Here is a 22,473-nt window from a genome sequence, read left to right on the forward strand (position 1 = left end):
CTGGGAAGGAGGCCACCGGGTGTGCTGCTGCCATGCTGCCATGGATGCTCCTACTGCCTGGGTGCTCCTGAGACACCAGCCCCTTGCAGTTGCCTGGATGAGGCTCTGGCATAGTTATGCCCTGGGGTTTGTCCTCATGCAGATGCCCAGAAACCAAAAGGTTAATTTAGAAGTATGCAAGGCAACAGATGACAAGTAGGCAGAGATCATGACTGCACAGCCTCTGAGTCCTCTTGAAGTGGGGGAAGGAGCTCCTTCTAGGTTACAAGGGGAGGTGCCTCCCAGGTAAGGGGGTGGAGTGCTTCCTAGGCAGGGTGGTACCCTTTGATGCCAAGACGTGATGGTGGGAGATGCATTCATAGAGCTGTCTGGGGTCTGGGGTTGGGAGAGCCCCTCCCAGGAGGAGAGGCTGTAGGATTTGAGGGCCTGGTGTGGAGCCTGCACCTATCTTCAGTTGATGGAATCGTCAGGGCTGGCTGGAGAAATAACCAACACAGTCTTGTCCTTGCTGTTGTTAATATTCAAGGTGCTCTTTGAGTTGGCCCAGGTCTTAGGGTTTTATGTGACATTGTCATTCAAGTATAGTGTCGCTCAGTTTCGAGTGCATAGTTAGTCTTCTCTGACTCTGAGTCACATTTGAGTAATCAGATCAGTCAAGTGTTAGATATGCTCGGCTGTTCTCCTAGTCATGCCCTTAGTGCTGGTTGACATGCAGCCTCCCTCTGCTTGTACAAACGAGGTCTCTGGTGGCTGAACATCTTCCCCCATTCCACTGTTTGGTGTTTGATCTTTGAGGTCAAGACAGCTGGTGACTGGCATGTGCAGCAGATCACCTTATCTGTGTGTTGGCGAAGTGGAGAGGCAGTAGGAGAGCATCAGGAAAGGTGGAGCCTTTTGCATCTCTTCAGTCTTGTTTTCACCATGCATCTGTGTTTGTGCTCCCTTCTCCTCCCTGTGCAGAACAGAACTACTGTGAATCTCGGTATCACTTCCTGCACTCCACAGACGGCGAGGGCTGTGCCAATATGCTGGTGGAGTACTCCACTGCCCGGGGCTTCCGCAGCGAGGTGGACATGTTCGTGGCCCAGGCAGTGCTACAGTAGGTTCAGCGTGACTGTCGGACTGTGCCGTGCTGGGTGGAGAAGTGTGGGTTCCTGGAGCAGGCGCAGAGCTCACCTGTCCCTAAAGGGGATGCATGCTTTCCCCGGGCTGTCTGTGCTGGGCAATGAGGCCTCCCCTCTGCACTCTGATCTGCTTTTTTTTTTGGTACTGGGGATCGAACTTGGGACCGTGCGCTTGTGAGGCAGGTGGCAGAACCACTGAGCTAAATCCCTGGCATCTGTGATCCGCTCTTGCCAAGCTCCTTGTCCTCAGCTTCCTTTCTCACCATCTTTGAAAGTACCGAAACATGTGCCAAGTTGCCAGATCTCTCAGGGCATGTCCCCACACAGGTTTCTGCTGGACATTAGCAGTAGGGGACAGGTCGCTGGAGAGGCTGACCCTGCCCCCCTGCTGGGCAAGCACGCTCCTCTGTGGTCACCACCCTCGGTGGTGGGGGACTTGCTGTGTGAAGGTGCACTGTTATTTGGATACAGAGCCCTCCCTGTACTTTACTGGACCTAGAGCCACAGAGGCCTGCACGTCCTTGATGCTGACACCTGTGACATCAAAGAAAAGCAGCTAGCCATAGTAGTACACATCTATAATTGTAGCACTCTGGGAGGCTGAGGCAGGAGGATCAGAAATCCAAGCCCATCCCGGACAACTTTGCAAGACCCTGTCTCAAAATAAAAATGGGTGGTGGGCTGGGGATTTAGCTTAGTGGATCTGGCACCTGCCTCGCAAGCACAAGGACCTGAGTTCGATCCCCGGTACCAAAAACAAAAATAAATAAATAAATAAAAATGGGTGGGAGATGTAGCTCAGTGTGTAGACCCTGAGTTCAGTCACCAGTACTGCAGAAAAAAGGAAAAATCCTCTTAACCCAAGAGACCCTGACCTGGCTTCACTACTCGTGGGACAGCTGTTCCTCCTCTGGGCTGAGCTGGGCACTGCCTGGCCCCTGTGCTAGCCTCGTGTCGGCAGATGCAAGCAGAGTCGAGGAAGATGTTGTGGTCCAGTGTGTCCCACAGATGGGCCCGGGTTCTGGCCCCATTTTGCAGTTCTATGGACCTGCAGCAGACAACATCTTTCCCAAGCTGAATGCTCCTGTGGGTTGTAAAGATCGTGGCTTTGCCATGCACATGAGGGGCACAGAGCACAGGCCTCCTGGACCTCAGCAGCCAGATGAGAGCCCCACCATGGTCCTGCCAGGCTCAAGGCGACTCTGGGTGGTGTCCTGGCCTGCAAAGGTGCTCTTGTTGACTGAGGCCCTCCATGCCTGCAGGGCCTTGAGGGGTCAGCATTCATGTGAGCATCCACAGGACCCAAGTCTTTATCAGTATGGCACCCACTGGAGTGTTCTGATTTCCAGGTTTCTGTGTTTAAAAAACAAAAACAGTGCATTGGTGGTCTTCACGACATACACACAGAAGCACCCGTCAATTGAGGACGGTCCCCCGTTTGTTCAGCCCCTGCTCAATTTCATATGGTTCCTGCTCTTGGCCGTGGATGGGTGAGTGTCCAGCAGGCGCTGAGTGTGCTGCAGGTTGGTTGTGGGCTGGCCTGGTCATCCAGCAGCGCACGCACATGTGTGTGTGTCGGGGGTGGGGTGGGGTGGGGCGGAGCATGGTTCTGCGCTGTGCACAGCTCGTCTGGCCCCATCCCGTTGCAGCGGCAAGCTGGCAGTGTTCACAGTTCTGTGCGAGCAGTACCAGCCGTCCCTCCGGAGGGACCCAATGTACAACGAGGTGAGGATTCTCGCTACTGGGCTGGGGCGTGGGATGATTGCAGGGCAGCCCGCCCCAGCCCATGCAGCAGGGCACCCCACCTCCACTCGCTGATCAATGCCTGCCTCTTGCAGTACCTGGACAGGATAGGACAGCTGTTCTTTGGCGTGCCGCCCAAGCAGACGTCTTCCTATGGAGGCTTGCTAGGTGAGCTTGTGGGCCAACCCAAGGTCCACTGGGATTCCCCTCAGTTGAGTCACCCTCCAGGTGCCCTCTCTTGGGGCCCACCAGACAGGCCAGGATTCAGCTTGGGTCTGATCTGCTGGGTGCCCCTCATCGCCTTCCACCAGTCAGCCAGGTGATCCTTGGAGCAAGAACGGCTCACACTATGTGCATCTTGAACATTTCATTCCAGGAGTGGCACCAGGCGGTGTACGGGGCTGTACCTTGTGCTTTTCTTTGATGGAGCATAGGGTACCGTGTAGCTCAGTTCTGCCCACAGCCTTGTGCTGACTGGCAGTGCTGCCATGGATCAAACGTGGAGCTGTCACCCCCATTCCTAGGGTCCCGGGCTGGCCAGGTGTGCATTTTATTGTTGTTGTGGAGGTTTCTTTGTTTTGTTTTTGTGGAGTTTTTTGCTGTTTTTTGGTGATATTGGGGATTGAACCTAGAGCCTTTGGACTAAGCTATATCCCTAGTCCTTTTTTATTTTTTGTCTTGAGACAGCATCTTGTTATATTGCACATCTTGTTATATATATGAGAACTTGGAATCCTCCTGCCTCAGCTTCCCAGAGTACTGGAATTACAGGCATGTGCCACTGTGTTCAGCTCTCTGTGTGCCTTTGTGGTCTGGATGGAGACTGCTGGGTTGTACTTCAGGGTGTGGCCCCTATATTGAGGTTACTTTAATAGTTATTTCCCTGTAGTTAAAGGGGTTTTTTCCTCCTTCCTCTGGAGTTTGCTTGTGCAGGGTGTGAGCCAGAGGCTTCCTGCTCTGGCTCCTCCTTGCCCTCCCAAGCTGGTGCCTCAGCTTGGAATGACAGTGCAGTGTCCCCAGCGGCACCTGGCTCTCCCAGCTTATGTCCTCCCCAGCAGAGCTGGGCTATGTGCACAGGGCAAGGTGCAGATGGGAGTGAGGGGGAATTCTGTGTGGTGTGCATGCTGTGCACTCCCTGTATGAGCTCCTTACCTGGTGGCAGTGGCAGTGGTGACAGCTGCACAGAGCCAGTGGGAGAGTGCTGGTGTTTTGTCTGTAGCTTCAGGCGTCGGGGGCTATGCTCATCCTTGTGCACGCCCTGAGCCCCCTCTGGCACAGTGGGTGCTGGGGTCGGCGCCTGATCCCTGTTGTGCTGTCTCCCTCCAGGAAACCTGCTGAGCAGCCTCATGGGCTCCTCAGAGCAGGAAGAGGGGGAGGAGAGCCAAGACGACAGCAGCCCCATCGAGCTGGACTGAGCTGCCAGCCCAAGTGGAGACGCCCAGTCAGCGCTGCCCAGATGGCCTCAGGTTCAAGGCCCAGAACAAGGCTACTCATACCTGGCGGCTCCTGGGCTGTAGCTGTCGGGGCTGCCCTGCAGTATCTGTCCCTATTTATGGAAGGTGGTGGAGGGCTGCGTGGTGGCCTGACACTGTGTGGCTGGGACACAACACAAGGCCTTGGCTCCTGCAGCCAACTGTGTCCCCTCAGCTCGATCCACAATAAAGCACAGGCCCTGCTGCGCCTCCCTCTGCCATCCTTGTCTCTGGTTCCTTGGGGAGGGCTGGGGGCCGGTGACCTGTTGTCCAGCACCGCCCATGGTGTGGGCCAGGAGGCAGTGGCCACCAGATATGTGGACCGAGCTGGGCCTCCTGCGAGCCCAGGAGTGAGAGCAGGTTTCTTGTTTATATTTTTGTTTCGAACATGGGGTTATTTTGTAGTCATGGTGTCCCTGTCCCCAGTGGAATTCGTGAACTGTGGGATCATCCCTCCACCTGCTGGTCCTCCAGGCCGTGGGCCCTGCGCTGCCCCATGTGGCTGGTAAGGGAGGCTGCTCTGCATAAGTCTGGAGCCACAGCCCTGCTGGCCTCTGGGTACCATGCTGCCAGTCCTAAAGTGTCATTATAGAAAGGGGCGCTGCAGAACGTGCCCTTCGTGATGCAGTATTTATTTTTATTGGGTGATGGGTTTCTCTAACCTAATGTTTTAGGTGTTAACCAAATAACCAGGAATGAGCAAATCTGTCCTTTATCACTGATAATATTCCACGTTACCAGTATAATTATAAAGGGCAACACTTTATTTTTTCACAATTAAAATAAGAGTTGTAGATTAATACACAGTGACCATGCATGGGAAGGAGGGAAATATACGTTATTTACTGTAAAAATGGAATTTAAAGGGAGGCTTGTGTCAATGTTGAGTATAAATAAATCCTTTGTACTGGCCTGTGCAGCGCTGGTCCTTTCTGGTGAGCTGGGGCTGGCGTGGGCCAGCTATTGGCCCAGGTGGGTGGGGGTGGCAGTGGGGCCTCTCTGTGCCCAGCCCTGCCCTGCCCCGGGGAGGCCTACAGCCTCAGTGCTGGGTGTGGCTGAGCCTGTGTGCTGAGCTGTTTGCTTGGGTCTGTCAGGTTGCACATGCATAGACGATGTGCCAGTGTCAGGAAGGTGGCAGAAATCACTTGGCTGTGATTTTAGAAATAAACCTGAAATTTTATTGAAATCAAACCCGCCAGGTAATGTATGTCACAGCCCCAGAGAGCAGGCCTGTAGGGTGCAGGCCACACTGGACTCCCCTGGGAGCAGTGTTAGAGGGCAGCCCTGAGGGAGACTGGGACAGCGGAGGAACAGCCGTGGAAGGAGCCAGATGGGGTCCCCCGGGCCCAGGCTGGAGCACCCCATTCTGCTGAGGTGTTGGTTTTGAATCCATGAACTAGATCCCACAGTTGATGTATTGGGGATCAATGTAACCAGAATTCAAATTTTGTTTGCATGCATACATAGGATTGACCCTAGGTGATCACAGAAAAGCCAGAGCTCAGTGGGAGCACACCTGCCTGTGCCGCCTCTCCAGGTGAGCTCTCATCCCACAAACCTCAGGAGGCATCCAAGTAAAGCGCCAAGTTTATTGTGGCATTGGTGTGCTTGTGACCATGTGGCAGGGAGACGGCACCATACTTAGGCCCCTTGTCCAGACTGCAGTGCTGCATCACCTGCCGAGGGCCAGTGCCCAGGAACCAGTGACGCCATTCCAGGGGCTGTGGTTTCTAGCCGCCTCTGAACAGTTCATCTCCAGCAATTACCGACATGTGCTGTGGCTTTTTTTTTTTTTTTTTTTTTGGTACCGGGGATCGAACTTGGGTCCTTGCGCTTGCGCAGCAGGCGGCAAAACCACTGAGCTAAATCCCCGGCCCTGTGGCTTCTTTTAAAAACGTTGCCAGTGTCTTTGGTAGAACACATCGGTTCCTGTACATACAGCCAGCCATGCACAGGGCGATGTATGTGTATGCACACATGAACACACGTGCTCAGACACTGCCTGCGTACCGCATGTCCACAGTGGAGGCGCCTGGGCTGGCCCTGTGGTGGTGTAGACAGGGCTCAGGTCTGGTTTCTGACCTTGGGGCTCTGCATCCGAGAACCCAGCCCGGCATCTGCAGAAGCTGCAGCCAGTCAGCTTGGTGAGCACTGCCCCAGGTGAACCCCAGCCGCTGTGGGGGTGGGTGGGGGAATCTGCTGATGTTGTCACTAGCACAGCCACTTTGGGGACTCCAGGCGGGGTTGGGCGGCCTCTCCTCCCCAGGCCATTTCCTCACTCAGAAACAGCTGTAGGGCCAGCTGTGCCCCTACCTTCAGAACCCAGAGCTGTAGACCTTGCCAGAGACCCCAAGGCTGGAGGGTTTGGAGGGCTTGCCAGGAAAGGGGCACCCCAGGGCCCCGCCATAGCCCCTGAAATAGCTAGGAGCAGTGTGGGCCCCAAGCTGGCTCGGGTATAGGTATGCCCTGGGAGTGCTCCTGCATGATGGGCAGGGGCCGCCCAACTCAGACCCAGGGAACATGGACATGGGGGGCTCTGGGGTCCATCTTGGGCCTGCCGTGGCAGTCTGTCCCGCTCTACCCAGTGGAAGCTGCCAGCTTGGCCCCTCTCCCACCTACACACAGAAGGGTCCATGCCAGAGCCACAGTTTATTCCAGGACACGACGTGGGTGCAGAACACCAGCTCAGGAGACTTCCCCCAGCTCCCGTGGGCAGGCGTGTCCCCACTGCACGCTCCACCCTGGCTATCCTGGGTGACCAGGATGCAGCACAGAAAGAGATCAGGTGAGAAATAAATACAGGGTGGCTTTAACTACTGGCCTGCCAGCAGCAAGCAGGGCCCAGCTGGGGGAGCTGGACTGCAGGGGCACCCCGCCCCAGGGGCTCAAAGATCGCAAGGCCAGGGCTGGTGGGCATGGGTCACTGGCCAGGCCGAGCACTGAGCAGGGCACCCAGTGCCCAAGCACAGGCCCTCCCGCCCCAGGCCAGGTGCCCAGGAGCACTGGGACTCCAGCTGGCAGGGCCTGTGTGCACACATTCCCCAGAGGACCCGTAACCAACACGCAGCAGGCCCTCAATAAATACTTGTTGAGGTGGGAAGGGGAAGGGAGGCATGCGGCAGACCCTCGTCCTCAGCAGCCCAGCTGAGTCTGTTCCCGAGGCCTCATGTAACCTCTGGCTGGGCTGGGAGCACGGAGTTAGTGGGGCTGCCCTGGCTGGGGGCTGGGCAGGGAGGGGTGTGGGTCAGCCAGGTGTGGTCAGCTGCAGTGTTGACGGGGCTGGGGTCGCCTTCAATGAGGTTCCAGACTCACGTCCTAGCGGCCGAAGCTCAGGCCCTACCTGGCCATGCTTTGCTGCTCCAAGGAGCAGGGCTGGCTGGGGCCACTGGCCACCTCCTTGACAGCCAGTCCCATGAGTCCAGGGTCCTCGGGCCTCAGACGTCTTGCTAGGGCTTATGCTTGAAGTGGGCTTCCACTGCAGACGGAGACAGGTGTCCACCCACTTCAGGGTGGCCCCTTTCCCAGGCTTTCCCAGGGCACCCACCTCGCCCCATCCAGCACAGGAGACTGGCCGCAGGGTGCAGTCCCCGCCCCCCTGTGCCTGCCCTCACCTGCGTACTCCTGGGGTAGCATGGGCCTGCCCACCACCTTCTGGAAGGCCTCCACCCACTCCCTCCGGCCTGCCTCCGTCTCACAGGTGAACAGGAACTTGCGCTCGGGTGTGACAATAGTGATGCCGTGCGGCCAGTGGTACCCCTGGGTGGATGGTGGGAGCCCTTCCAGCACCGTGTAGCCGCTCTCCTTGCTGCCAATGAAGACCTCCCCTCGGGCGAAGGCATCCTGCAGGGGCCAGGCTGGAGCTGGGGGTGGGTGCCTCCTGTCCCTGGACCCCATGGGGCTAGGGAGGGACTCGGCAGGTCTCTAGGGCTGCCTCTCCATGCCCCACTGTCTGTCCTCAGGTGGGTGCAGCCTGGGGCCAGGACCCTGGGAGATGAGCCTCCCCCTCAGCAGCAAGACCTGCCGGCTGCACCACCCCGCGCAGGGGCAGCGGGCAGACCCTCCTTACCAGGGGGTCTTTGAAGTACATGAGCCTGCGGTCATCCATGGTGAACCAGCGCTTCCGGAAGCCTTCTGTTTGCTGTGGTCGTGGAGGGCAGGTGACCAGCTGGCCTGGTGAGGTAGCCCTGTCCCACTGGCCACAGCTCACTAGGAGGGCAGAGCCTTGGCTCACTTGTTCACTTCCTCCTTGGCCCTCGCTGGGGCATGCTCTGCCAACCACCCAGCTGCATAGGTCCCACACCTGCACCTCCCTGGGAGCACCCATCCTGGCCATGGACCAAGAGGGTCCCTGTGGGGAAGGGCAGCCAGAGCTGTGGTCCCTGTCGGCCAGGCAGCCCTGGGGACCCTACTCAGAGCTTGGCCCTTCAGTATGGGACTTGGGAGGGCGCTGGTGCTCCACCCCATGCCTCACTGTGCCCTACACCTTGCCCCGACCCAGCTGTGGCCTGCAGCCCCACCCCTGAACAAGCAGGAAGACGGTGGATCTGGATGTAGCCTGGGCAGCCACCCACCCCTGCAGACCCACCTTGGGCCCTGTCTTCTCCATGTAGCCTTCCTTTAGGTAGTTTCGGGATAGCTTCGGCACCAGCTGGGGGGACCAAGTGGTCAGACAGGGTGGGGGCATCTGGTTTGTCCCCTTGGAAGCTGGGCTCAGCCCCCCAGGCTCAGGGACACCCAGCCACCGCCATGCTCTATCCCACACCCGGCATGGCCACCTGCCTTCCTCCCTCACCCTGCTGCCCACCCTTTCTGTCCACTGCACTGAGGGTGACTGGTCACTCGGGGCAGCTGGGGCCACGTGCCCATGGTCACCCCAACCCAGCCTGGGGGGCACAAGGGCTGAGATGTTCACCCCACACCCCCGAGACCTCAGGGCAGGGCAGCCACTCACGTCCACGTCGCTGGCCCCCGGAAAGGCCACCTGCAGGTAGTGGAAGCGGGCAGCCCGTAGCGCATTGAACCAGTCCACCATCTCCTGGGGATGGAAGGGCCTGTGAGCTGTGGGCTTTGCTGTCCCTCCAGACAACCTGTGCCCATGCAGGGTGAGGGCTGCCCAGATAGCGAGATGGCCCCAGACAAGATTGGGTAGGGGACAGGGTCGCTGCAGTGGGCACAGGTTGCCCTGGCACCAGCCCGGGCTATCCCCTCCCAGACCCAGTGCCCATCTGGGGCTGCACCTCCTTGGCCAGCTGTTCCTGGCCAGGTCACAACCTGGACCCCCTGGTCCCTGTGGAGTAAGCCCTGCCCTACTCCAGGCTGCCCACTGCTCCCCTGCCCTGGCCTTTCAACCCTGTCTCCCAGCACCCACCCTGCTGTCTAGCAAAAGCCAAATGCCAGGCGCACCCGGCCATCATCAGCACCTGGGCTGCCTCCCTGATCCTTCCCTAGGGTCCCTGCCACCACCTCCCCTGTGCTTCAGACTCACACACTGGCCTCTTACTGCCTGTCACCCCCACCTGGCTTCAGCGACATCTCATGGCTTCCCCGCCTAAAGGACACAGCCCTCTCTGGCCCCTTCCTGCCAGGCCCCAATGTGCTCTGGCTGCACAGGCCAGGTGGCCTGGAGCAGCACAGATCCTACGTGCACCACTGCCCCAGCCCGAGCTCACCCAGTGCCCCTTATTCTGGAGTTCAAACCAGGCCCTGACCCCTCAGCCCCAGCTCTGTGCCACCCTGTGAGGGAGGCAGGCCACCCCTGCCTCCAGGCCTTTGCACAGGTGCTTTCCTCACCCTGGATGCTGCCTCCCACCTTTCCCTTGGGTGCCTGCACCTGGCTGCCTTACCTGGGTGTCTCCTAACATCCCCGCCCACCGCGGCCTCCATAGCACACCACATCAATAAGCTCTCCCAGCCACAGCACAGGAGGGAGCCACAGCTGCCCTGAGAGGAAGGGACCAGGCCCCAGGCCCCAGGCCCCAGGACTGCAGGGAGATGGCCCACAGAGAAGACAGCAGGCCACACAAATGGAACCAGCAGCTAAGAAACTAAGATGCTTTTCAGGGATAAGAAGGCCTCGAGGAGGAACAATCATCATGAAACAACAACAGCTCTGAAACAGGAACTGCCTGGGCACTGAAAGGACTCTGCAAAGGTAAAAGTTAGAGCCAGGCGTGGTGGTACACACCTGTGATCCCAGCACTCAGGAGGCTGAGGCAGGAGGATTGCAAGTTCAAGGCCAGCCTGAACTGCATAGTGAGACCCTATCTCAAAACAAAGTGAAAGCTGTGAGAGCAGAACAATCAGAAGACAAACTTGAAGGAATTTCCCAGGTAGTGAAGGGAGAGAAACTGGAGAACAGAAGGCAGATGAGTGTAAGAACTAAGAGCACCGATGTCTGACTGACAGGACTGAGGAGAAAAGCAGCACGTGATAAGGGAGATGCTCCTGAGCTCATCTACCCAAGGCCACCAGGGTAGACCTGACTAAGCCATGCAGGGCATGGGAGGGAGAACCACCCCAACCAAGTGGAGTCCATGCTGTGGTGGACTGTCAGCCTTGCCTGGGCCCTGGAAGGCCAGCCCCACGACAGGACACGCAGTGTCCACACAGGGACACAACAGTGACCCTGGAAACAAGCGTGCACATGGGAAGGGAAAGCGGCCACAGTCAGTCACGTCCATTGTGAATGCACAGGCCCAGCCCTGCTGGGTGGCACGGGCAGGTGCTGCAAACTGACACACACGGCTGCTGTCCAAGCGTGGCTCTGACACTGCAGCCTCTGCAGGATTGGAGCAGCAGACGGGTACAGCCAGACCCAGCTTCCCAGCCTTACAGAACACCCCAGCCCCATATGCTTCTGGTGAAAACAGACGGGCCCCTGGGCCAAGGAGCCCAGGACAGGACGGGCCCATCATCTTCGGGGTCCCCTCCTGCGCCCCAGAGATGCTGGTGGGCGGCCGAGAGGCAGGGCCCGTGGGGCTGGGACCCACCAGGCCGGCCCTGCACCCGCGCCCACCTTCCCATCCTCGTGGTAGACAAAGATGTTGCGGGTGCTATTGTCCTTCAGGTAGGTGACCTGCAGGCCATGGGGGTGGCCGATCTTAGCTGGCTGGAAGGTTGCATTCAGGTGCTCGATCTTCATGATGGCCTTGGGCTCCTTGGCCTGAAAAATAGGATAATTCTGAGCCCAGACCAGGGGCCGCTGTCCAGCTGAGGGCAGAATGGGCACTGTGGCTGCAGGCAGCCTCTGGAGTGGCATGGACCAGGCGAGTTACTGAACCTCCCCAAGCCCGTTCCCCATAAGCAAAGGAAACAGCCCGCCCTCACTGGGGTTGAGGAGCCTAAATGGCCCCGTGGGTGGCCTCCATCTCTGGGCTCTTTCCCCTCGCGTGCCCTCTGCCCTCCCTCTACAGAGCCCTAGCCAGGGCTCTCTGGCTATTTGTGGTGTGGCCCTGAGGTCCAAGAGGGACGAGGAGCCAGGCCCAGAGACCCATGGTCACACAGCCCTGCCTCACAGAGATCCTGCTGTGCAGCCAGTGCAGTCTCCCTGTCCCAGACCACTGCCCCAGGCAAGTGAGGTCCTTCAGGGGTCCTGCTGCTCCAGGGGCCATGTGACCAGGGTCCTTCCACCCCCTCCGCTCTGCTAGGCCTGAAGTCAGGGTGCTGCCTGACCACCCCAGCCCTAATGAGGGCACAGATGCCAGCAGCACACCCGCTACAAAGGCTGGCGTGGGAGCGTGAGGAGTGAGGCCCTGTCCATCACCCAGCATGTCCCTGGGACCCAGGGTGCTCTTGATGGACCCTGGAAGAATGGATGACGGGGGCCAGGACCCAGGGTCTCCAGCCAGAGCTTCTGACCCTAGGGGGTGGCCCCTTGCACCAAGGGTCGAGAGCAAGGGCATTGACACAAGTCCTGCTGAGGACAGGCTGGGTGACCCAGGGGCCTGGCAATCCAGACACAGGACAGCTGGTATGCCACTTCTCGGGGCAGGTGTGGCAGAGCAGGGCTCATGTCTGCGCACCTGACCAGGCCACCCAAGGTCACCATGTCTGCCGCTACCCTGTGCTGGGGCCTGAAGCAAGCAGCCTGGGTGAGTGGCTGGGCCAGGGCCCCTCAGTGTGTGTGTGCTGGGTGGGGAGATGGCCAACTGAGCTGTTGTCCTCCGCCTACCCTGGGCCTGGGCATCCTCGCCAGGGAGAGACTGCCCACCGTGTCCCCAGCATCACCTGATCCAAGAGGTGGGCAGTGGGTGGCCCACTATGTGCATGTGGGTGGCCCCTCCAGAGCAGGGTGTCCCCAGGGGTGGCTCCCATCCAGGGACCGACACCCAGAGGCACTGGGTGGAGGCGAGGGACACCTTAGGACGCCCCACCCTCGCCTGCGCCTGGCTCACGTCATTTTTGTTGAAATACTTCAGGGCCCCTTCTCGCTCCGTCAGCACAAACTTTCGGCTTAAAAACTGCCCGTTGTCCCGGCCTCGCTTCCAGAGAAGGCCCTCGCGGTACCCTGAGAGAGAGAGTGGACATGGCATCAGAGGGACAGGGGGTTCAGGCCCTGGCCAGACCCAGCCTGAGCAGGGGACAGGGAGGGACAGCACAGGGCCATTCTGCTGCTGTGACCTCCCATGGGTGCCAGGCCAGCCGCCCCCTTCCACTGGACAGCAGGAGGCTCTGCAGACACGGGGAGGAGGGACAGCAGGTGGCCCAGGTCACACAAGGAGGGAGAACAGAGGGACCACCCCCCTTCAGTCTCCTGCCACCCGTGGTGTCCCCAGGCTCTGCCCATTCCAGGGCTGCTCCTCCCACACCCCGTGGCCCTGTGTGTGATGGGAAGGGTCCTCCAGGGCTGTCCCTGTGTCTCCCTCCTGTCTACTGCTGGATCCTGGACTGAGGCCTTCCCGCCTCCCTCCACTGCCATGTGTCCTGGGGTGTCACCGCCCACAAGGTGTCACTGAGTGATGTGGGGAGACCTTGGCCCTGAGGGGGGCCCTGCAGCACCATCACTGCCTAGCAGACACAGAGCCACGTTCCAGGCGCCACTGGGCCCTGACACCAGAGGCCAGGCAGTTCTCTCTGCTGTCTGATACACACAGCCGTAAGGAGGTGGCAGCCTGGTGTCAGGAGGGAGCAGCTGACACCCTGGGGGACAGCCCTTGCCCCATCTCAGAACATAGCCAGACACAGCCTGTCCCTATGACTCAAGGGCCCTGGCACCTCCGAAGCCTGTGGACAGGCTAACATGCTCCTGTATCCCTCCTCCCCCCAGCCACCAAAAATGTCCTGAAGTCCAAGTTGGGCCAAATGAGAATGTTTGCTGACTGACTAAATGAGCACCTAGCTCAGGCAGGGCTGAGAAGCCCAGTTGGTTCCTTCAGTGTCAGGACCCAGCCACTTCGGGACAGTGCTTGCCTGGCTATGTGTTGACACTAAGGAGTTTGGGGATAACAATGTCCTCAGTTACCCCTAATGGTCACACAGATGGCAGGGCCTGTGAGACACTTGACACACACCACCTCGTGACCAGAACCCCCGAGGCACATCCTGTTGTAAATGACCCGCTCTGTGGATAAAGAAACTGAGGGCACAGACCAGAGGAACCAGTCCATGCCTCCCTCCGCAGCCCCAGCCCACCAGGCCGGCAATCAAGCCTGGTAAATGCCAGCCCTTGGCCCTGCTACACCCATAGTGCCCAGCAGATGGCAGCAGCACCTCAGGGAGCAAGCAGGTGCAGGGCAGGGCCTGGGTGCAGGCTGCCTCTGTCCCCTGCCACCCCCAAGGGGCTCCATGCGCAGGACTCTGGGACCCTCACGGTCCAGACATGGCTCAAGGCCACAGGACAGAGGGCGCCAGCCAGCCGCTGACAGCCTCAATTCAGCACTGTGACAGCAACTCCAGTGGTATTTTTGGAAGGTGCTGGCCAGGGTCTCTGGCTGCTCCCCGCCTTGGTGTCCAAACCTCTCAGAGCCTCTGGCTCTTTGGTGACAGAGAGTGTGGCTGATTCAGAGCTGAAGGGCACAGCAAGTAGGGCAGGGCCTCACTCGGACCCTCACTCCCCTACTCCAACACCTGGCTGGCCCAGGGCAGAGGCTGAACAGTTCTCTTAGCAGGGAATGGACCCCTTCCATGTGCTGGACCCAGGACTACCTTCTAGGGAGTGGGGTCCACACCACAAAGGGCTGCTCCTCAGGAGACGGGAACAGCCCCACGATTCCCCAGCATCAGTCTAACAAAGCACCTCCCAGTGCTGGGACAGCAGCCACACCAGGCTCAGCCACCCTGCATAGCCGTCCTGCAGGGCTGCGGGGATGGAACAGCAGGCTCCTTGAAGGGAGGCTCATGGTTTCTTTTGTTTTCGGCAGTACTGAAGATTGAACCCAAGACCTTCACACTGAGCTATATCCTCAGCCTTTTTTATTTTGAGACAGGGTCTCACTAAGTGTCTAAGTTGCCCTGGCTGGGTTCAAACTCAAGATCCTCCTGCCTCAGCCTCCTGGGCGCTGAGATTACTAGCCTGCACCACCATGCCAGGCTCAGACTGCTGGTTTGTTACACAAACACAAGCTTATTGGTAAAAATCCAGGGAAGACCGTGCTCACAGTGGCTGCATACTAGTGTTCCCAGTGACTTCACTCTTGATCCACACAAAATGGAAATGACCTCATGTCCCTTGGCTGGGAAACAGATACCAAGCAGCACCCCTATGCCATGGAGACCACCCTGCAGCCCAACCTGCGGGCTTAGAGAGAGGAGCTGGCCTGGGAGCTGCAGGCAGGATCCCAGTGGCGAGTGCCCTGCAGGGCTTGTGGGAAATGTTAGGGTTCTGTCTTCGTTTGTCTCAGCTCCCAGAGCTGCACTCTAAATAGGATATGCAAAGCATATGTAGATCATGCCGCATGTATATAAAGTGCACATTATATCTTAGGAACCAAGGCAGGGAACCGCACAGCCTGGCTGCGAGGGCAACAGTGAGGCTAGGCGTCTGGTGAGAGCCAATGTGGCCTCCTGTGCCCAGGGCCCCTCGGGGGTCCCTGCAGGGTGGGTGAGGGGCCCCCATGGAGAGTGGGCATGGTGGCCTGCGGAGGCCCCATCCCCCTAACCTGGCTTCTGGCTTCCCGCCACTGCTGCCTGACCCCAGATCAACCCAGAACGCAAGCCATGGCTCAGGGGCTCTCGGAGCCACAGGCCCAGTCTGTGAGGCTGCTGGGCTCTGCCCCTCCCTGACATTGCCCAGCTGCCCAGGCTCCGTCCCTGCTGCCTGAGGCAGGGCCTCTGGGCCCCTTCCGTGTCCCCAGAGGACCCTAAAACCAGGCACCCATGCCCTTCAGAGGATGGAGAGCCCACGCCACTGGCCTCATGGGATCTCGAAGGGCAAATTAAGTTCCAAGAAGAAGAGGGGCCTGTGGATGGCAGAAGGGCTGAAGCTTCATGGCAGGCTGTCTCCTGAGCTGGCTGTAGATTCAGAGGTCTCCTTAGCATGTGGTTCCCACCGAGCCAGGGCCTCAGACTGCCTGGCTCTGCAGTCGCACAGTGGTTTCGGAGCCAGGGGCTCACCAGCCAGCCCGCAGCGCCCACTGCTACTGTGTCCTGGCTCTGGCCCTGCCTGGACCTCAGGTCTCTGCTACTGGACAGAGCCAAGAGGAGGACTGTACGGGCCTGGATGTCCCTCTAGGCCAGCAAGACCCTGCACGTGTCTACAGTGCCAGCTCAGCTTGGACACAGCCCCACATTTTAACTTCAGCACCTCACAGGCCCAAGGGCAGAATATCCCAGGCTCCCTGGTCACTGCCCACCCCTCCCCAGTGCTCAGGGACAGTGGGATGGGAGTGGGAACCACCTCCAGGCTGCCTGGCTGCAGCTGCCCCCTCCCACATGGCTGGGGAAACAAGCCAGGGCAGGGTCCTGTCCCTCACCCCGGAAGCCACACCCCCACCCTATGGTCCTGTTTGCCCTGGGACTGCAGGACTAAGGTGGGAGGAGGTGGCCACCTTGGGACATCCCTGCCTGGCACAACCAGACAGCTGGAGAGGGGGCATGGTCAGCCAAGAAGAGGGAGAGGGGGCTGGGAGGGGGCACCCCAAGGACCTGGCTAAACTGCTGGCAGGAAGCTGTGCCTGTCTCCTGACAGCGCGGGCATTGTCTGGCCCATGAAAGGCCACCATTGAGGCCCAGCAGAGGCAAGGAGGCCTGGAGAGGGAGCAGGCCCCTGTCACAGGGTCACCCCAGAAAGCAGGGCCTGGGAGGGACAGGCGAGGACTCCACTGCACAACTACATCTCCTACTGCTGGCGGCCGCATTGTGTGCCTCCCACAGAACCATGACCTTGGCCTGGGATGTCTAGGAACCAGTGTGGGCATGGTGCCGCTAGGCTGCCAGGTCTGCAGATTGCTTGGGGATAGAAACCTTTTGGGCTTCAGAGCCCCCAGACCTACCACAGGGTCCAGCGCACCCTTGGAGCCACCCATCAACTGTTCTCTCAGTCCAGGCCAGGAAAGGGCAGCCCATTCCGGGGGCACAGTCCCTCCCCAGTGCCCTGGGGGCAGAGGTCTCGTTCCCAGCAGCCCCGTGGCTGGCAGAGTGTGAGACTCCATAGGTGACTAATGGCTGCCTGACCCCTGCCCCAGGGCCCCTCTCCTTGCTGACCCCTGGATGGCACTGGCTTCCCTAGAAAGAGACCATCCAAGCCCCATCTGGGGGCATGGTGTGCTCAGGCTCCAGGCCTGCCCAGCTCCTTGTCCCGACGGTGGGGACAACAGCCTGATACCCCCAGAGTGCAGGTGGCTACAGGCCATGGGGACATCCAGCTCCATGGGGCTCCGGTGGGAGGAGAGGTCCAGTGGGGACCAGCAGGGCAAGGTACAAGGATACAAAGTCGGTGGCAACTAGTATGGTGGGACCCCACCATCTGGCATCTCCCTCCGGCACCAGACAGTCCTGTTTGATCTTCTTTTGGGCTAATTTTAGACTTGAAGGAGAGTTGCAAAAATAGCACATGCTATAGTATGGACAAACATCCTCCTCCACGATGGAGGCTAGAAGCAGAGGCTTCTGTCGCCTGCCTCCATCATAAACCGTCCAGGGTGGCCATCTGTGGGGACAGAGCATGGACATCTTGGCCAGCTCAGGATCTCCTCTGGGCTGTGAAGTCAGCACTGCTCAGCATGCTGGACACTTAAGGGGGTGAGCTGCAGTGGGTGACTGCATGACACTGTCCCCACGAGGTCCAAGACCACAGCGAGACGGAAGCTGGGGCTCCCTGACAGAAGATAACGGGCCGCATGACTTGCCCCTCTCCTGAGAGTTCACCCCCCCCCCCGGTGTCTCTCTCATGACCTGGGTTCTGTGACCTGGTTGCAGGCCAGTGGGTGAGTCTGTCACTGGGTCAGCGCTGCTCCATGGGGGAGGTGAGGGCCTGCATTTCTGGCAAGAACTCTGCAGCAGTGTGCTTCTCCCTGTGCCGGGCCAGGTGCCCATTTTGCTGACACACAGTGAGGGACATCCTGGGACTCCTCCAACCTGATGTCGCCAGCAGCCTCTTGGGAAAGTCGCTCTGGGCCAGGCCGGCGGCTGCTCCTCCAAGGCCAAGTGCCCATCTGCCGCCAGCCTGTGCACATGCACTGCCCTCTGCCTTGGTGATCTTCTGCTCCCTTGTTCTTCAGCACTTAGCTCTGGAAACCTCTGGAAGGAGCAGCTGTCCCTATTTTCCCGTTGAGTCTGCTCTCGTGTGGGTGCAAACATGAGATACTTATCCTCACAGGTTATGAATCCTCAAATCACTCCGGCTTCAGCCACCAGGAGCTCCTGGTCTCCTGAGCCCTGACATGGGAGTCCCAGCCACTGCTCTGCTGGTCAAGGTTGCCAAGCAGGTGACACAGCAACCCCCCCCCCCCCCGCCTTAATCCCAGCGCAGCGTGTGGACCTCCTGACCCTGCAGCCCCAGGTTCTGGCTCATTCCAGGCCAGGCCTGAGGACCTGCCTCCTACAGTCCTGAGCCTCACTTCCTTTGGAGGTGCCTTTCCTAACCCTGCACTTCCTCCTTCTCCACACAGGACTTCTGCTTTTCACAGCAGCAGGCAGGGTGGGGCATCACCACACTATGTGAGAAAGTGCTCTGTGGCAAACACAGGGCAGCCACCACGGGATTCCCCAGGGCCAAGTCCTCGACCCCACGCCCCTGGTGGGAGCCTGCTCCGGTAAGGGGGAGTGCACCAGCTGATGCATCCACCAGGGCCTGTAGGGTTGGGGTCTAGGCACAGGGGAACCGAGCCAGCTGGGTGGTTGCAGGTCAGGGAGAGACACCTGTGGGCCCCTGCCCTGGCTCTGCTCCTGGGAATCAGGCAGGGAGGGTCTTGCAGGCCACTGTCCCCCATGCAGGGAAGATCACTGGGCACCTGACTACCCTGAGTCCAGCCTCCCCCCAGGTCCTGTCACTCCGAGGGGCTACCACAAGGGTGCACGGGGCAGTGGGTGGGCACAGGGCCAGGAGCTCCAGGTCCCCGGGGTGGGGAGAGTGACACGTCTAAGGGAGGTGTAACGAAGGCCTGGGTGGAGCCGAGCCCAAGCACACCCAAGACTGCTCCGCAAGTCCGGGGCATGGCTGGGAAGCACAGTGTGTGGGGCTGGGTTGAAGAGAAAAGGGACCCAAAAGTTTCCCTGAAGGCTGCTGTGTGGGGTCTGTAGGCCCCTCTGTGCAGACGCCTTCCAGGCCCAGCAACCACCCCCCTCCAGTGGGAGCAGAGGTGGGGCCAGGTCTTCCCTCAGGGGACCTGACTGGTGACCTGATGTGCGGCCCTGGCTTGTAGAGGCCCCGGGATGAGGAGGAGGCAAGGGAAGGGATGAAGGCTCCTTGGTGCCAGCCCGGGCCCCCACCCCATGCTGACTCAGGCCCCCAGGACGGAGAGGTGGCCAGCTGCGACAGCAGGGCCATGGAGGGACAGGGAGGTCTCACTCCAGCTCGCCACCCCTCGTGACCCCTGTGGAGTCAGAGCACACGCGGTCTTGAGGGCACCACAGGCACGGCCCCTCCCCTGTGCATCCCGCAGCCTCATTCTGCTCTGCGTTTGGGAAGGGGACACCTGAGCAGCCTTCGCCACCTGTGTTAGCCATGAGGGGCGCACATGCCTGTTCACGCTGCATGCTGAGACAGGGTGCTGTGGGCAGGTGGCCCCCCAGGCACATCCTACCTGGGCCAAGACCACACTGCCTATCGGTCCATGGTGACCACCACCCAGCGCTTAGCTCCAGCCCTGCTAATGTGTGCCCGGGGGTCTCTGAACTTGAACCTACACACTCTCCCCCACTAAGCCACACCACAGCTCCCTTACTTTTCTTATGAGACAAGGTCTCCCTAGGTTCTTAGGCTGGCCTGGAACTCACAATCCTCTGGCCCCAGACTCTCTGGTAGCTGAGACTACAGGTCTGTGTCACCATGTCCAGTGGTCAGAGGATTTCTGAGGGGGAAACCCGGGCCTGGGAAGGTGACCTCCAGGCTTACTGTGGTGTCAGCACCCCACCACCCCCTGAGCCCCATGCTGACCCAAGAGCCCAGCCCTGAGCAACCTCGGCCTGGGCTGACCTTGGACACCTACAGAGTATGCTGTTCTCCAGCCAGTGGGGGCCCCTTCTGGAACCCACACCCTGTCCTTCTCAGTACAGGGCAGGCACATGACCCATGGCACCCCGTCTCCCCATTCACAGGGTTACATACAGGATTACACCGACAGGGTTACACACCCAGCCAACCCTTTCTTGGCATTCTGTGCACCCTGGTGCCCTGTCCTTGCAGCTGGCATGAGAGAGGAGTAGAATCTGGGCCTGCTGGAGCCAAGCTTCCCCTGCAAGGGGTGGCATTACCAGAGAACCAGAACTAGAAGGTGGAGATGACGGAAACCAGGTCCCAACACCACCACTTGATCAAGCCATGCCTAAGTGAGACTCAGTTCTGCAAGCCAGTCCATTTCTATTCTACTCACTGCCAGCTGACTTTCCGCCCCTGCAGACCAGCGGGCTCAGTGCGCCACACTGGGCCTATATCCCCTCTGGTTATGGATTGGCAGAGGGGCTCCAGGCAGGTGATTCCCAGGGGTCCCAGAGCAAGTGGGCTGGGTGCAGGCAGGGCGTCAGGGGTGCACAGGCCCCGAGTGCTCTTTCCAGTTCTCTTGTCCACACACAGCAGGGCCATGGGGAGTGTGAATCCGCGTCTGGGTGGCCAGTGACTGAATCAAGGCAGAGCATCCAGCCACCCTGAGGGAGGAGGGCAGGGCAGATGCCCACCGCCATGAGCAGGCCACTGCCAGGAGATCCAGACCATGGACCACCTCACAGATGTGGCCACTGTCCTGGGCTTTGGGTCAGCTGTGTGGCAGAATGGAGGGGTGCTGCTGTCTTGCCTCGGAACACATCCCCAGGTCCTGCTCCCAGCCTCTCCTGCCCAGATGCCTTGATGGTCTCTCGGAGCCAGGGAGGTGGATGCGAGACCCCAGGATGGTGGCACGAGGAGCCTAGCTCCCTGACCAGCCCAGTGCCGGGGCAGCAAGGGCTCTGTGTCCTCTTGGCCTACGTGGGACATCCCTGTCCCCAAACATCATTTTAGGGTGGGTGGCTCTGTGCGACTTCATCCTATGTCCCCAGTGTAGTGCAGCCAGTGCCTCTGTCTAGTCCAGAACATCCTCATCACCCACAAGGGACCTGGAGTCTCCTCTTTCCACAGCTACTGATCTGTTTCCAGCCTCAGTATGACTTGCCCTGGGCTCTTCACGGAAACAAAACCACAGCAAGTGGCCTTCCACATCTGGCTCCTCTGGCTCAGCATTAATGCTGCAATCTATCCCGGCCCTGTCTCCTCCAACTGGCTGAGTGACACTCCTTGGTGGCCATGGGCATTGGGTGGCATTGACATTGTGGTGCCAGGGTTTGGGGCCCACTGCATCTCTCAGGCAGATGCTGGGGAGCAGGCACAGTTGTTGCCATCCGAGGCCAGCAGCCCAGAGGCCAGGCTGATGGTTCCCCACAGAGGGGACAGGCCCCAGGCAGCATGTGCTCCTCTGTCCCATCTTCCTGAATCCACCAGTGCTGACTTTACCAACGCTCAAAACCAGGCCTTGTCACTCCCCTGGTGTTGGTTTCCCCTTCTGAAGCTTGCGCTTGTTCCTGTACACATCTCAGCTGAGAGCCACTCTGGGGTGAGGCAGTGCTGAGGTCCCCTAACCCAGGGCTCTTCCAGTCTGGCCCCAGGGGACTTAGCCTGGGTCTGCAAGGAAGTGGCGGGGGGCAGGGGCCGGCTCAGCAGGCCCCAGGCTGAGGGTCCACAGGAGCAGGGAAAGCAGTGGGATCTGAGGACTGGGCAAGGCGGCTGCAGTGAAGGCCAGCAGAGGAGCCCCCTGGTGACCGTGGATGGTGAGGCCACCCAAGCCCTGGGGGGAAGAGATGCTTGAGCCCCTATATCTGGAGCCCCCCAGCCCAGCCAGGCTGAGTCCATGGAGCACAGGACCTTAATGAGACGCAGGGAATGCACAGGCCTGGGGCCACTGCGCACTGGGGAGACTGAGGCTGAGGAGGGAGCCAGGTCTCCAGGACCCTCAGGCAGCTCTGCACCCTGAGATGTCCTCTCGACAGCTCCGCAAAAGCTCCAACACCCCAGGGGCCCCAGGGGCACCCAGCAGGCCCGGGGAGGCAGCTGTACTCCGCTTGTAGCACGGTGCTGACCCCTTGTCCTCCCACCTGGCCAAGGGTGGCATCAGCCCTGGGGCCACCGGTACCAACAAGAAGGGGGACTCAGCTCCATGAGGGGTGTCAGGAGTCACAGGCTCAGGCCACGGGCCAGTTTCCCGGGCTGACAGAGAAGGCCCTTCTGCTAGGGGTGGGGACAGCGCCCCGGGCTCACCTGCAGAGTAGGGCTCCTGCTTCTCAGGGAGGATGAACTCCTGCCGCTCATACTTGGCACGGACCCACTGCTCTCGCAGGAGCCTGGGGAGAGAGGAAGGGTCGGCAGGCTGGTCCCAATCCCCATGCCCCCTATCCCAGGGGAGGCACACAGCTTCTGGCCACTCTTACGGGGACACCCTGGCTCTTTCCCCAACTACCATCTCCCCAGGAGCTGTGTCCCAGTGTCCAGACCCACAGGCAGGTGTGAGGACCCT

At 59.7% G+C, this 22,473-nt stretch overlaps 2 protein-coding genes across 6 annotated transcripts in view; one reads left to right on the forward strand and one right to left on the reverse strand.

Moving 5' to 3' along the window:
- Get4 (guided entry of tail-anchored proteins factor 4) overlaps positions 1 to 5,251 on the forward strand; it is a gene marked incomplete at its 5' end in the record, with an annotated part of 37,351 nt that extends 32,100 nt beyond the window's left edge. Inside the window, 5 exon segments of the mRNA NM_001310278.1 lie at positions 961 to 1,099; positions 2,474 to 2,614; positions 2,774 to 2,849; positions 2,963 to 3,035; positions 4,194 to 5,251. Of these exon segments, the coding sequence (NP_001297207.1) occupies positions 961 to 1,099; positions 2,474 to 2,614; positions 2,774 to 2,849; positions 2,963 to 3,035; positions 4,194 to 4,282 (518 nt within the window). The 3' untranslated portion in view covers positions 4,283 to 5,251.
- Positions 5,252 to 5,914: 663 nt separating this feature from the next.
- Positions 5,915 to 22,473, reverse strand: part of Adap1 (ArfGAP with dual PH domains 1) — a 38,429-nt gene continuing 21,870 nt past the window's right edge. For 2 of the 5 annotated variants that reach the window (XM_013070578.3, XM_021254177.2), the window contains 8 exons: positions 22,218 to 22,300; positions 12,733 to 12,845; positions 11,355 to 11,501; positions 9,291 to 9,374; positions 8,925 to 8,987; positions 8,406 to 8,477; positions 7,951 to 8,179; positions 5,915 to 7,814 (listed from right to left, as the gene is read on the reverse strand). In XM_013070578.3, the coding sequence (XP_012926032.1) occupies positions 7,786 to 7,814; positions 7,951 to 8,179; positions 8,406 to 8,477; positions 8,925 to 8,987; positions 9,291 to 9,374; positions 11,355 to 11,501; positions 12,733 to 12,845; positions 22,218 to 22,300 (820 nt within the window). In that variant the 3' untranslated portion in view covers positions 5,915 to 7,785. The remainder of the gene's footprint in view (positions 7,815 to 7,950; positions 8,180 to 8,405; positions 8,478 to 8,924; positions 8,988 to 9,290; positions 9,375 to 11,354; positions 11,502 to 12,732; positions 12,846 to 22,217; positions 22,301 to 22,473) is intronic. The other 3 variants (XM_087195733.1, NM_001310310.1, XM_087195732.1) reach the window with 3 other exon arrangements.

This window comes from Heterocephalus glaber, unplaced genomic scaffold (assembly GCF_053883595.1).
Source record: "Heterocephalus glaber isolate CG9 unplaced genomic scaffold, H.glaber_assembly_v1.0 deba00001610, whole genome shotgun sequence".
Taxonomy (NCBI): Eukaryota; Metazoa; Chordata; class Mammalia; order Rodentia; family Bathyergidae; genus Heterocephalus; species Heterocephalus glaber.